General features: G+C 39.4%; 2 protein-coding genes across 2 annotated transcripts in view; one reads left to right on the forward strand and one right to left on the reverse strand.

The window, feature by feature from the left end:
- STAC (SH3 and cysteine rich domain) overlaps positions 1–15,257 on the reverse strand; it is a 598,932-nt gene that overhangs the window by 368,249 nt on the left and 215,426 nt on the right. The window lies entirely within an intron of this gene.
- TRANK1 (tetratricopeptide repeat and ankyrin repeat containing 1) overlaps positions 1–15,257 on the forward strand; it is a 46,382-nt gene that overhangs the window by 20,070 nt on the left and 11,055 nt on the right. Inside the window, exons 10-18 of the mRNA XM_069859858.1 lie at positions 204–455; positions 1,461–1,637; positions 3,154–6,027; positions 6,599–6,798; positions 7,250–7,387; positions 9,414–9,554; positions 10,243–10,399; positions 10,946–11,034; positions 13,883–13,986. Coding sequence (XP_069715959.1) covers positions 204–455; positions 1,461–1,637; positions 3,154–6,027; positions 6,599–6,798; positions 7,250–7,387; positions 9,414–9,554; positions 10,243–10,399; positions 10,946–11,034; positions 13,883–13,986 — 4,132 coding nt within the window. The remainder of the gene's footprint in view (positions 1–203; positions 456–1,460; positions 1,638–3,153; positions 6,028–6,598; positions 6,799–7,249; positions 7,388–9,413; positions 9,555–10,242; positions 10,400–10,945; positions 11,035–13,882; positions 13,987–15,257) is intronic.

Below are 15,257 nucleotides of genomic sequence, written 5' to 3' on the forward strand. Positions count from 1 at the left end.
ACTTACTTTTACTACTGTGTTTTGCACACGGAACCACTGGAATATACACAAAATTTCAGTGTGAGGAATCAAAAGATACAAGTGTTGCATTTTGCTGTTCTGTACTTTGAATTGAATGAGTTCATTATTTTAAAATTTTTTCACAGTGAGATTGATTTTATTATATGGTTTGAGTGAGTTATGTTGTCTCCACTGTCTTGCAGAAATCCCTGAAGGAATAGTTTGCGACATCTCTCATGCCTGTGCTAACAGCTTCATAAAACAGTTGCTGGAGAAGCAAATGTGGCATAAAGTTTTGCTGCTGCTTACAGGGAAGGCCAGTGGGGAAGAGCCATCGCGTGGAGGACTCTTCAAAAACTGCAGTCTTTCAGATGTTGACATTGGCAACATTATCCAACAGTGTGACAGATCGGATAAGCAAGTGCACCTCATAAGATGCTTGATTGAACGAGGAGGTGAAAAAACTTAGCTATATTAATGTGTTATAATAGATCCAGTATTTTATTTGGTATGTTTGGAGCAACAAAGTTTCAGAAATACCAGTGTATGTTTTTCTGGCTCTATGTAAGTGCAGCAGCATGCTGGAGTGCAGTCAGTGGACTGCATCCACTGTTGGGCAGCTAGTAAGGCTTTGCAGAGGAGAATGAAAGCAGAACCATAGCTGATACAGGTTCTCTCCTGGATGTTCTTGAACAGTTTGTCCAGTTCTACAAATCTGAAAATGAAGCACATCATAAAAATGTATTGCAGGAAGATGCAGTGAAGCATCTTCACTTGGAACATGGAAGATGTTTTTCAAATAAAATTTGGCTGTCAGGGTTAGTAAAAGGTAAAAGGCCAAAGATTATTGTTGCTGCGTTGCTTGTAGTTTCTTTGGGTTTTAATTTCTGTGTCTTCAGCTGCAGTATCAAACTGATTGGTAGAAACTGTAAGCCACAGACTTTGGATTCAGTCTGTTGTTATGTTACAAGTAGTTGACTGCTTCAGTGATTGCAAAGGCTTGATCAGATGTCTGGGTTTTTTTAGCTAGTGTGGACATCATCACTTTGTTTTGCATGAGGACTATTCCTGTGTTTACTCTGACATTTTTCGTTTCATCTTGTAACTTAGCTATAAATTTTGGAAGCACAATCCTGCTGCAGCTTGTGAGTGCCAGAGGTGCAAGGATGCACCTTCTTGTTTCAGTCAGTGACTGACTTCCTTGCAGAAGATATATTCCAGCCTTTCTGTCTTCCTATCAAAACAGGACGACTAGTTGCTCAGCTTAATGGGAGATCAGAGGAGATTCTGAAGGTTTTCTTAGTGAATAACTCTTTAACAGATACATTTCAAAAGCTGGCCAAAAAAAATGTTGTCTGCTCAGCAATCACCATGTACCTTCATGAGTTTAGAACTTTCTGTAGTTTGCAGATCTAGTGTATCAAGTTTAACACCTGATCTGTTCATGTCATTCACACCAGCTCTGCCAGATGGGATTGGAACCAGCCCTGAAATACCACTGCAAATATGCCTCAAGAAGAATTATTTTGAACTGGTATATTTGCTCCTGACCAAAGGTGCAGATCCTCGAAAGGTCTCTATTGCACAAGGAGATACTCCTTTACATGCTGCAGTTTCCATCTGTTTAAGTAATAAAGGTAAGGCTCTCGTGTGTCTGGAACTTGGGAACATAAAGGGCTCTGGCAGATATGCACCATTCTTTTTCGCAGACAGTTTTGAAAACATCCATATTTCTTACTTGTCCAGCCTACTGCCCCTTCTGCTGCTGTTTTCTGGTGTCATAGCAGCAAATCAGGATGTTTCACTGTGTCTCATCCCCTAAAGTTTGCAAGCCAGAGGATCCACACCAGTCTAAGCTGATGTGTTTTGCTTTGTTCTTGCAGTGGCTTGGGCAATGAGGAGAGTTAATGACGACTCAGTTGACACGGGGGAATCAAGCAGCTGTAGTGTCTCCATCATTTACTTTTTTGTGAACATATTTAATTAAGCTAATTTAGAAAGGAAGGCTTGTATTTGAAACCCTGTAAAACGTGTACTAGCAGGAATTAAGTAAATGGGAAGGATCTAGGAAGAAAGAGATGTAAAGGCAGAACAATGACAGCAGACTTTGAAGGAGAGCCTACAGTGACATCTGAAATCTATTTCCCAATGTTTGTTCAGTTCTAAATCAAAGTTTTGTTCAGAGGAGGAGTGAGAGAGAGGACTGTAGGGCTTACATAAAAATGTAAGAAATTAGGATAAACTATAAAAATAAGCCCCAAAGTCAGGCTTGATTAAGAAAAAGTGCGTTTTTGAGTTGAAGGATTGAAATAATTAAAAAATAATGAATTTATCCATTTTTAAAGCTTAAACATTTCATTTAGTAGCTTTAGAGGTATTAAAAGGATAGATACTGCCAGTTGTAAGTTTTAAATCAAAAGATTAAGAAGTCTAATGACAATATTTTCTCTTAAGTTTTTCTAACTGTGTAAAGTTTTTGAGATGGAATTTCTTTACAATGATTTTGGTGTGTTTTACAGTTAGGAAAGAAATACTTCATGTATATTATCTGGTTTAAATCCAGAAAGCTGTAGAATATTTTTTTTGGGTTTTCTTTTGTCTTGTTTTTTTTCCGCAGGGAGGTATTGAACCAATCTTATTTTGTAGGAAATTGATCTAGGGACCTCAGATATCAGGAAATAATTGGGATTTGCCACAAGTTATTTTAGTAAACCAAAGTTTACTAAATAATATGACACTTCTGGGTGTCATATTAAAGTGAACCAAATGACCCCAGAGCTGCTGCTTGTCCAGATGGCTAGAATCACCACCCCACCTTTGGGAGCAGTCAGGGTTGATGCTGGAAGATGAATGAATCTGCACCTAGAGGTTAAAAAAGAAATGAAATTGACTGATGTCACAAGCAGAATCACAGCATTAGGTTGTTCTAAAGCTTTGCCGCTATTGTATTGTTTTCCCTGAATATTAGAAAAGCTCATTTGAGCCATTTCAAATAAGCATGTTTTACAAACATGAAAGGTAGATTTTTTTTTTGTCTTTGGAAGGAAATTGATTGTCCTTTAACAGCTGTGGAAGAAAAGTATTAAAACTTGTTGGCCTACAAAAGCAGCTATGTAAAGCAAGTCATTTTTTCGTTTGTTCTCTTGCTTTCAGATGGCACTGGTTTAAACATCCTGAACTATCTACTTGATCTCTTTGCTTCACGACCTTCTGACTTTCCATATCTTAATCCAAACATACAAGATGGGAATGGAAATACAGTGATGCATGTTGTTTTTCAGAGAGGATTTTCAAAACAGGCTAAGAGAATAATGGAGTCATTGGCAAAATTTGATATTAACTTTAATATAAAAAACAAATTAGGAAGAGATGTGAGGCATAGAATTAAAAAAAATGACCCGCTGCTACTTGCCTGGAATAATGCTGCACTGGAGAAAAAGAAGTACCGACAGGATATAACAGGGCAGTCAGTTAAAACATCTAAGCCCATTCCAGCCTCTGAGATTTCACAGCCAAAGAGCACAGGTCATTCTTCATATGAGTCCTCGTTAAAGACACCATCTGGCAACGCAGTGCATAATGATTTTAAAAAAACGTGTTCTGTAAAGACAAAAAAGGATCAGTTGGTGCAGCAGGAAACAGAAAAAATAAATAGCCCCTTAACACTGCAGGAAAGTCTAGTGCAGGCAATCACAGCTTTAATTCAGCAACTGAAACTGAGTGACACCCTGAGAAAGGATCATCCTGTGATACAAAAGCCATCGTCAGACCAGACTAATTTGGGAGAGAGAAGAAATGAGTCTTCTCAACCTTGTGGAAACATAGCTTGTCCTGAAAGAAAAGAGAATGATTGGGAGAAAAAGAAGGGAGAAGGGGAATTTAATATGGCCCTACCTAATGGAGAGAAGGAAGAACCAGAGGGAGAGAAGGAGAAGATTCTAGATATTGAGGCATATGTGCAGGAGTTTGATAACATGACCTGGGAAATAGAGTGCACTCCTGAAATGCTGAAGACATTGGGCAGCAAAGCTGTCCCTCATTATCTGAAAACTAGAACGATAATGACAATTAAGCGGCTTGGCAATGGTGAATGGACTAAGGGCCTTCAGAAGCCACTGAAACACTTGAAAGCTGATATCCAGCTGTATGAAGCCAAGTTGGGCAAAGGTGCAAGAATGCTATGGGAACTTGCAATTGACTTTTCTCCTCGCTGCAGTGAGAGTCCAGAAAAGATTATGGAGACAGAACAGGCAAGAAGTCTTCCAGAAAAATCAGGTAGAGTTTACACAGAAATAATCAGAATTTGGGCCATTGTCCTTGACCACTGCAAGCTGAACCGTGTCTTAGAAAATATATGCATTTCCTACAATCGTGGCTTATCCTGCATCTTGAGGAAAAAGCTCAAGGGCATAAATGAAGGACATCAGAACCACAATGTGACAACACAGAAGCGTGTTCCGCGTTGTTATGTTGAAGACTCTGAGGCAGAAAAATTAAAGGGAACTACCATACTAGAGTATTTCCCTCCAGCCAGTGCAGCAGAATTGGAATACAATATATTGAAATTCCACAGCTTCAGTACTAACATGGCACTTAACATTATAAATGATGTACATTCATCTGTTGAATACCCTTTCCGAGTTGGGGAGTTGGAGTATGCGGTAATTGATCTTAATCCAAAGCCCATGGAACCAATCATTTTAATTGGACGAAGTGGTACTGGGAAGACAACTTGCTGCTTGTATAGGCTTTGGAAGAAATTCTATTCATATTGGGAAAAATCCACCCTGGCAAATGGTCCTTTGCTGGAGAGGCAAACATGGCAGCAAAGACAGTGCAATGAGATTGAAAAAGCTAGGCCAGAGAAGGAAGAGCTAAACCAGGATGGTGATGATTCAGGTGAGGAGCAGGTGAGTGATGAGCAAAGCCAGGATAGCAAGGATGAAAAGGTTCCTGCAGACACAGGTGGTGTAGAAATGAATTCATGTGATGACCATGAAGAAGAGCAAATGCGTAGTGCAGAATCGTCAAACAGGCTGGAGCACCTGCACCAAATCTTCGTGACAAAAAATCCTGTCTTGTGCCAAGAAGTTCAGAAGAATTTCATTGAACTTAGCAAGTCTTCCAAGACAACCAGTCACTTCAAGCCTCTGGAGCCAAATGTTCATAAGCTACAGGACATTAAAGATGAAAATTTTCCACTCTTCGTCACATCCAAGCAGTTATTGCTGTTACTGGATGCGTCCATGCCTGACCCATTTTTTCCTAGAGATGAAGATGGAAGCCTTAAAAGAAGCATTGTTGGTTGGAGTCCTCAGGAAAACTTGGTTGTACCAAATTGGCAAGATGAGGATGAAGAAGATAATGTTGAAGCAGAACATGGTGGTGATGAAGGAGGTGCAGATTCATATTCAAAGGAAAGTGATCCTCGGACTTTCGTGACTTACAATGTATTTGCAAATGAAATATGGCCAAAAATTATTAAAGGTAAAAGCTTGTACAATCCAGCACTGGTCTGGAAAGAAATAAAATCATTTCTGAAAGGGTCTTTTGAGGCCCTAAGTTGCTTTGAAGGTAAACTTACTGAGGACCAGTACAAAAAGCTAGGCCGAAAGAGATCACCAAACTTCACAGAAGACAGGAGTGAAATCTATCAGCTCTTCTGTCTTTATGAGCAGATACGATCACAGAGGGGTTACTTTGATGAAGAAGATTTTCTGTATAATTTATCTCAAAGACTGTCAAAGCTTAGTGAGCTGCCGTGGTCCATCCATGAGTTTTATGGTGATGAGATACAGGATTTCACCCAAGCTGAGCTAGCGCTGCTAATGAAATGCATCAATGACCCTAATGCCATGTTTCTAACTGGTGACACTGCCCAGAGCATAATGAAAGGAGTTGCTTTTCGTTTTAGTGATCTGAGGTCACTGTTCCATTATGCAAGCAAGAGCTCCGTGAACAAGAAGCAGCGTGTTAGAAAACCAAAAAGGATATATCAGTTGTACCAGAACTACAGGTCCCATTCAGGTACAGTAACAAATTTTTTTATGATCTGAGCCAGTGCTCTTGAGGTGTCGCTAACGATTGATGTTTTCTGCTGGCCAATTCAAAGCATTTTTGAGTGGCCTGTTTTTTTAAGAGATCATACTGTTGGATTCATCTGACATGCAAATTCTTTATTTTGACATCTCAGCTGGAAAACCAGGTATGAACTTCTTGTAAATAGTCGTTTCTGAACACTCATGGTTACTGCGTGTTTTGACTGTATTTGTTTGAAGGAAAACTTAACAAGTAATCATACCCTTTCTGTTGTCCCATCCCCAAATCACCAGACTTTGCAGCACTGGTGTACTACTTCTGCTTTTCATATTTGTTTCTCGTTTATGACCTTCATTTTGTGAAGACACTAGCATGCTTTCTGATCTTTACAGGCCCAAGAATGAGTTCTGGTCAAACCTTACAGCTTCTTACTTCTCTGACTAGTGTTTTTGTCGTGATATTTCTTGATTTCAAAATTGTAACTAATTCTTTTTAAAGTGTGCTTGTGAGAGAGTATGAGACAGACTGAAGTTTAAAATCTATCTTCTGCTTATTACAGGTATTCTCCGTTTAGCATCTGGAGTGGTTGACTTGCTTCAGCATTATTTCCCAGAGTCTTTTGATCGGCTTCCTAAGGACCGTGGTCTCTTTGATGGACCAAAACCTACGGTATTGGAGTCCTGCAGTATTAGTGACCTAGCAATTCTGCTGAGGGGCAACAAAAGGAAAACACAACCCATTGAATTTGGAGCACATCAGGTTTGCTTTTCTTAGGTATACGGCTCTTTGCAGATTCTTCCAGCTCTGATGCTAAATCATAATTTTATATGGACTGCCCAGAGCTTTCTTTTCTTAAGTTAAGTTTTTGTATCTCTCTGATAAATTATGCTTTCTAAAGTTAGAAACCTTTCTTCTGAAAACATGTCTGGCTCTTTCTATTCTTTCTTGCATCAGATGCTTCCTGTCCTGTTCCTTTCTAACTCCAAATTTTCTTCCGCCAGATCTATGACTGTCTTCTCACGCTATGCATTTGTCAGTCTTCAGTGGCAACTTCGTGACCTTTTTTGTGGAGTGTTCTGGAATGTCAGTGTTAATTGCTGGCTGGTTTTGAGAAAGCTCTTGCATTATCATAACTGTTTTGCACTCTCTGTGTAAGGATACCTTTTTTTGCTTTCTAATGTATTCTTCTCATTAATGTATTTTATGATAGGTGGTATTAGTGGCAAATGAAACTGCAAAGGAGAAGATACCTGAGGAACTCAGTTTAGCACTTGTACTGACAGTTTATGAAGCCAAGGGCTTGGAATTTGATGATGTACTCCTTTACAACTTTTTCACTGACTCGGAGGTATTTAATTCTTATGGATTTTCTTGAATTTTTTGTTCATGTCTAGATTTTACAAGTGGTCTAATTGGCTTTCCACTGGGGGAAGGGCTCATTGTTTTATCTCAAAATAGTTGGTTTCATCACAGTAGAAAACAGAGCTCATGGGTTTATGAATTGATACTTCTTCCCTTAGCGGTGCACTTTCCTTCAGACTGGTTGTTGCAATATAAGGAAGAGCCTTGCGGTTCACACAGCAGCATGCATACATGCAGAGACTTCTGCTACATGCTAAGACTACTGCTCTAGCTTACAGCGTGTGCCTACCAGCTTCTCCATGTTTTAAGTCAGAGCTGTGGAGGGACACTTCATCACCCTTGTGTACCCTTTGTCTTATGCTAGCGTTCTGGGTTCCAAAAAAGCACCTTAGACCCCCTGGATTGTATCACCACTCTGTTCATAGTGTACGTTTTTTGGTGTGCTGGATCATAGACTTGAAATAATTTGTCAGCCCCAGACAAAATGAAACAGAATTAGGTTTTTTTTTGTTCTTAATTAGGAGCTTAGGAAAACAATTATGTTTAGAATCAAGTAGTGTGTGTATGAGTTCGGAGGTAGGAGGTGTGCTCTGTAGCCATCTACAGCTTAGCTCCAGAGAACTCCTTCTGGTCTAGCTCAGGAGTTGTCAGGAAACAGGGTGTTCTTTATAGTGGACACAATTGCCCGTAGAATAGCCTTGAATGAGGAAGGCTTTTCACCTGGAGGTGTTTTGGTATGTGCTGATATATTTCCCTTTCCTCCTTAGTGATTCACCAGGGAGTTCAGACTCTCCCCTCCAGGGTTTCCTGTAAGTCCCAATCTGTTGCAAATGCCCTCTACCTCTAGCCCTTAAAAGAGTGTCTTGGATGTGGTTTTCAGCAGATGAGAACCACAGATATGTAAAGGAAAACAGGGCAGCTTACTTGTGACTCTTCATAGAGACAAGTTCACGTTAGGTGAGGAGGGAGAAAGGAAGGAACTTGAGGTGAATGACCTTGAATCTTGCTTACTGAGATTTAGGGACAGTATTATAGTGGCTGTCATGCTAGATTTCTTGATGCTGATACACTTTTGGTGATGCGAGTTGTGCTCAGGAAAACAGTGAACTCATTGCAGAATCCAGAGTCAAGTTTGGCCATTTTAACTCAGCTAGACTAGTGCGTGTCAGGCTTGAGAACTGTTGCCATACAGTTCTGTTCTCCTGTGAGTCGTGAGTAATTGAGTTGTGAGCAGTTAAATAAGCAGGCAAGAAAGAAGTTCACCCTTTGGTTTTCTAGTTTTGAAAAGCAGAATTTATGAACTGCTTTTAACACCGCAAATGTAGCTGTGTGCTGTTTGAAATGTGTTTTGTTTTCTTTTCATTGGGCTTGAAAATGAGATTTGAAATGGGTCTTGTTTCAAGAAGCAGGTGTGAATGAAGAATCTAAAAGGGGAAAAAAAACCCTCCAAAACCCAACAAGCTGCTGACCAAACTGATACCATTAGCTGGCTGTCATTGTAATCCCTGACAAGCTTTGGAATGTTTCAATCGATGATTTATTGCAGTCGTAACTTCAAAATACATTTTGCAAGAAAAATTTGCTTCTTTTTTTTCAGTGAGAAGGCAGTTAACCTGTATGAGGTTGCTTAAAGCTCTGAACTGTATGCACTCTGTTCCAAGACATGTATTCACTTCCCTCGTGTTGCTGTGGCTGGCTCAGGGGGACATTACTCTCTACTAGCTGTTTCAGGGAAAGTTACTTATTCAAGCTGATGAGTGCCTCATATACTGGGCATCTCAAACAAAGGTTATCCTCCAATACTATTTGTATTGAGGTGAAGTTCAGCTTTCTTGAAAATTGGTGGTCGTAATTTACATTCTTCCCTGTGAAATTTTTTTTTTCCACCCATCTGCTCTGAGCCTTCTTAACATGTTGGGGTGTGTTAGTTGGCCACAACATATGACTTTATTTGCATATTTGAGTAGTAGGGATTGCTGCATACAAGTAACCTCATTCTCTTGACATTTTAGGCTAGCAAAGAATGGAAGATCATTTCTTCCTATAGTCCTGGTTCAGATGTGGAAGTAGGAAGCAAATTGCTAATTGAAATGCCTTTTGAGGATGCTACTGATATGCAGAAAAGAACTCCTTTTAATGTAGAAATGTACAAGGTGAGTTTTTTGTAACACTAGGAATCAGAAAAATAAACTAAATTCTTAAATCTTAGAGGCAGGGAAATTTCTTCAAAAAATACTTACATCTTGTAGTTCCATGTTTATCAAGGTTGCTTTATATTTTTGGCAGTTGTTCACATTTTTATAATATAATCTTAATTTTGAAAGGTAAGGTGTTTTTTGCAAATGTAATTTGGTGAGAGATAAAATCCTACATGCAGTAGACTGGTAGTTATATTTGCAGAACAGCTATGGTTAAAACAAATAGCAAATCAGCATCTCAGTATTTATTATTACTTTCGTCTGGCTTCAGATTGGTATCACTGCCTTAAAATTAAGGAAACTTCTTAGAATCTAGTGAGATTTTCAGGATTGTATGGTAAAAAAAATCATTAAATATATACGCAAGTGATTAGAAGGCAAATAGACTGTCACGCCTGCAGCTGCTAGATTTGCTGTAGGAGTAGTTGTATGCAAATTAGGTGGACAAAGGCTTATGTAATTGAAAAATTATATATTTGATATTTAGTCTTGCTTAAAGATACTCTCTTATTTGTTATACTGCATATATTTGCTGTTTTATTGTAATTGCAAAATATGTCTCGTTGTAACAGTTCAGCTCATCTAGTATTTAAATTTTTGTCTTATTTTGGTCTGTTGTTTTCTTGTTGTTATTCTCTTTCAGTTGCTGAATGGAGAACTAAAGCAACTGTATACTGCCATTACAAGAGCCAGGGTCAATCTTTGGATCTTCGATGAAGACAGTGATAAGCGGGCTGCAGCTTTTAAGTACTTCATCCAAAGAGAATTAGTTCAGGTTGTCAAAGCAGATGAAAAGAAAGGTAAAGTTATCATCGAATCTTCTTATAAGACCATCAAATAGGACAACCTACTCTTGCATTCTTGCTTTTAGTCTGTGTAATAAAGAGGGTTAAATTTCTTGGTCCCTCAGTATGCACTGATAACTGCCCTAGCAAATTTCCACTGGTTTCAGCAGTTCCTATTTCTTTTGGCTCTAAATAATAGTTGTCTATGTTAATATATTACTTCATTGCTAATTGGTTAGTATAATTTGTCCTCTGCAGTAATGAAGGCAGTTCACAAAAAATCATCCCATTGAAAAGAGATTTATTTTGGTTTTGTAAAGACAGTGGGTTTACTCAAAGTTTTGTACAAAATCCAAGTATGATTTTTTAAAGGACTTTCAAAATCACCCCAATTTGTTGATTTTCAGTGATGACTGAGAGGGATAAAATGTATTTAACTCATAGTTAGTATTACTGGTGTGAGCACAAATCATAAAGAATTTGGAACACTATATGATGTTAATACTGAGGTTTGGCATATGATAAGTGTTTCTAACAAAGTGATTACCCCTGACTTTCTAGACTTAGATGACAGCATGTTTGCTAAAACTTCGACTCCAGAAGAATGGATTGCACAAGGAGACTACTATGCCAAACACCAGTTTTGGGAGGTATGAGCATATGTTTATCTGAAATAAGAATTCTTGTTTATTCTGAAACCTTTTTTTCCTTTGCATCTATAAAATTATCTGTAAACTTTCAGTTGCTCTGTAGCAGTGTATCTTAGTCTGTGGTTGTGTAGAAGTCTATAAACTACTTGTAAATGACTTGCAAGAAGTAAGTGTGGAAAACAAGCCTATTTTCTGTAATCTTAAATTCACTACTTAAAAATTGGCAGTCCAATGAGGGGAAAAAACATTTTAAAGTGGTCACCTCATAAATAGGGGTATACGCAAAGCAGAAATGTTTACTATCTTCCTCACCTGTCTTTGACACTGATAATGGGACTTGGGACCCTTGGAGCTGTGTGTTGGAAGACCGTTACTAGGGGGGGATAATAAACTTCCAGCTGACTGAATTTGTTTGAGACTCGCTACTCTAGCTGGATGTGCCTAACTCTATAGGGCACAACAGGATTTGTCCCAGGGTACTGAATGCTGGCTGATTTTATTGTGAGACCACTCTCCATTGTTTGTCAATGTTCTGGGGGGTCTGGAGAGGTCCCAGTCGACTGGGAGCTTGCAAATGTCCTGATTTTCAAACAGTGTTAGAAGAAGACCCTGGTTATTACAGACATCTATGTGAAATTACAGAGAGGGTAATTCTGGGAGTTATTGCAAAACACTTGAGAAAATGCAGTCATTGGTCATAGACAGCACAGGTTTATGAGGGGAAAGTCCTATTTAACCAACTTCATTTCCTTTTGTGATAAGGTCACCCATTTAGTTGATCAAGGGATGCGAGTAGATGTGATGGGTTTCGATTTTAGCAAAGCTTTTAATACTGTCTCTCTCAGTATCCTTGTGGACAAAATGTTCAGCACACAGCTAGACAAGATTCTAATAGGTTAGGCAAACAATTGACTGATGGGTTGGGCTCAAGAGAGTTATAGTAAGTGGGGTTACATCAGGCTGGCAGCCAGTCACCAGTGGGGTTCCCCAGGGCTTAATTTTAGGGCCAGTGCTCTTTAATGTTTTTATAAATTATCTGGACTCAGGAATTGAACGTACATTGTTTGCTAGGAGGAGCTGTGGACTTCTTGAAGATAAAGAGGCCTTACAAAGAGAACTGGGTGAACTAGAGGTCTGGACAGTCACCAATTATATGAAATTCAACAAGAGTGCATGCTGGATTCTGCACCTGGAGCAGGGTGATCCTGATTATACATAACAAGATGGGGACAAGAGGCTGGAGAGCAGCCCTACAAGAAGAGATCTGGGGGTTTGGATTGATGGCAAGTTGAATAAGTGTGCCCAGGCAGCCAAAAGGGCCAACTGCGTGCTGGAGTGCATCAAGCACAGCATAGCTAGCTGGTTGAGGGAGGTGATTATCCCACTCTGCACTGCACTGGTGTGGCCCCACCTCAAACACTGCATGTAGTTTTGGGTGCCTCAATACAATGACATCAGACTATTAGAGTGTGTCCAGAGGAGGGCAAGCACGATGGCAAAAGGTTTTGATTTCAAGACTTACGAAGGGCAGCTGAGGTCACTTGGTTTGTTCAGCTTGGAGAAGGCTGAGGGTTGACGACATCACAGCTTCCAGCTCCCTCAAGGAGGGCAACAGAGAGGGAGGTGCTGATCTACTCGCTGTAGTGACCTGTGATAGGACATGAGGAAATGGAATGAAGCTGTATCAGGCAGGTTTAGACTGGACGTTAGGAAAAGAGTCTTCAGTGAGAAGGGTTATCAGGCGCTGGAACAGGCTCCCCAGGGAAGTGGTAACAGCATCAAGCCTCTCAGAGTTCAAGAAGCATCTGGATGACACTCTTGGTCATATGGCTTAGTTTTAGGTAGTCCTGCGATGAGCAGGGAGTTGGACTCTTGACTCTTATGAGTCTCTTCCAACTTGAGATACTCTAATTCTGTGAAATAAAATTTTGGGTACTTTTTTGATCATGACAGAAGGGAAGCCTCTGTTTTTCACTGAGAACAACATATAACTTTTGTATGGAAACCAGATATTTGTAATAAGGCAAAAATTAAAATAATCAGTTGCCGCTAGACACAGAGTCTTTATCTCCCCTTGAAAAAAAAAGGCAGTTTCCTAAATGGACAGAAAAGTGTTTAGATAAAAAGGAAACAGCTGAAACAATTTAATCTTGAAATCTGAAATGTGTTATCTGCTATTCTGTTTTCTTTATAACCGTGATCTTTGTTTATCATTGCTACATTAAGAAGAAATCTGGTCAGTTTGGCAGTCCTAAGAGTGGCTTGAAATGTGCAATTTCTAAACAGTAGCAAATACTAAATTAGTGGATAGAATAAAAAAAAAATAGTGTTGCAGAATGAGCAATGTGGTAATAAAGCGAGACTTGCTAGGAGCATGGCAACTCCCGCTGTTTTTCTTAGCTTATCACAGAAAGAGCCTGATATGGTAAAAGCGTGAATAAATATTCCATACTTCTTGATTTCATTTTGCACAAATTGATTTCTCTAACTTGTATTAGTAGAATTTATGTGGTAGGTGCCTGGTGACTTACCAATTAACGGCTTAGGCCAACATTCAAATTGTATATGTGCTGTTTGTTCTATCACCCTGCCAGGAATTTTGCTTTCACTGCTTCCATGTAAAACATCGTAATTAAATTTCTAATTGTGATAGTCACATGTGGACTGACTTTAAAGCTTTTCTCTTTGTCTTAAAAATATACTGCAATGTTTTACCTTTTACCTCTTCCAGGCACCTTGCTAGTCTTTCTGATTTCCATTACAGTGACTGTAAAATTAAGTATTGCTTTTAGTGACAAGCCATGGGATGGTTGCATGTGTGTGAATGCTGTGTATGATTTCACCCCAGGTAGCAGCCAAATGCTACCAAAAGGGAGGAGCAGCTGAGAAGTCAAAACTGGCCCTGGCACACGATGCTGTTCTCAAAGTGCGCTCAAAGAAAAGCAGCCCCAGGTAAGTGTATATGCAGATGAGCAAACGTGATTCTGCAGTGCCAGACCTCATGGGTGTGAGCAGGGGGAGATTCCCATCGCAGCTGGGGGACTGGAGGCATTGGAGAGCTGCGGGGGCTAGGTGTCTTCACATCTTTGTCTGCAGGTGGCAAAAGAGACTTAAGAAACTGAAAAGTCTAGCACAGCTCCAACAGGATCTGGGGTACTGCACCCTTTGGGGAGTAGTGAAAGCGGTTGAATGCCATAGGGCGTCCAAACCAAATATGGTCATTGAAAGGGCTTACTGGTTATGCGAGAGGAAAACAACTGAATTTACACCGCCTCAGGAGGCTTTATGTTCATAGATATAGATGGAAGAACATATGCCACCAGTAGTGCTTAATTCTAGTTAATCCCACTTTATATTCACATAACAAAGAAGCAATGATGTTGTATATTGGGGGAAAAAAAGCTGCTAACAAAAAGTGAGCTTTGAGGTAAAATTAGTGTTAGAGTCAATGTAAACTAAACAAGCAGAATGGGTTTGAACCAGAGGGCAGTTTTAAAGGGGCAGATCTTGAGACTGGTCATTTTGTTTATGCTGTCAGCTGGGCAAAATTGCTCAAGGATTTGACAGGGAAGAACGTTTGCAGTTTCCTGAAGAGGCTACAAAGCTGTTTGAGACTTCTCTCAAATAAGAGAAGAAAAAAAAACAGGGAAGACTCTAGATCTAAGTGAATTAATTCCTGTTCATGCTGAGACAGCTGAAAACTAGAAGTAATAGTACAACAGATAAAGAATAACTGGAGCAGAGGAAGCTAGGACTGAAGGGAGAGGGGGAAACGTCTGCAGAAATGTTATGACTGGAATTAATCAATGTTTTACCTTTTCTAATTACCTGTTTTATGTTAGTGGTCCTGGGTAGAAGTATAAGGGTAGTTGTAAAATTTTGTGATGATGAAGAATTTGTTGTTGGGACTGAAAAAACTTTTTTCAGTTGACTGTAAGCTGGGCTGCTTGTCTACTTGATTAAATTTGAGAAGAAATTTGGTCTATCAGAATATTGTAAGTTGACAGAACATATGTAATAGTGAAGCAGTGAAAGTGACATTTTTTTAGTAAAGGTATAACTGCTGGTGTACAAAGCATAAGATTCCTGGTTGCTCTGTAATAAGAAATTCTCAGTACAGTTCTGATCCTTCAGACTCAAGAATGATGAATTCAGACTAGGTCTGGGAAGAAAATAGACATGCTGTGTTGATACTGGAAAGACTAGGCTTGTTTAGTTATACA

The sequence above is a fragment of the Phaenicophaeus curvirostris genome, chromosome 6, assembly GCF_032191515.1.
Source record: "Phaenicophaeus curvirostris isolate KB17595 chromosome 6, BPBGC_Pcur_1.0, whole genome shotgun sequence".
Classification (NCBI taxonomy): domain Eukaryota; kingdom Metazoa; phylum Chordata; class Aves; order Cuculiformes; family Cuculidae; genus Phaenicophaeus; species Phaenicophaeus curvirostris.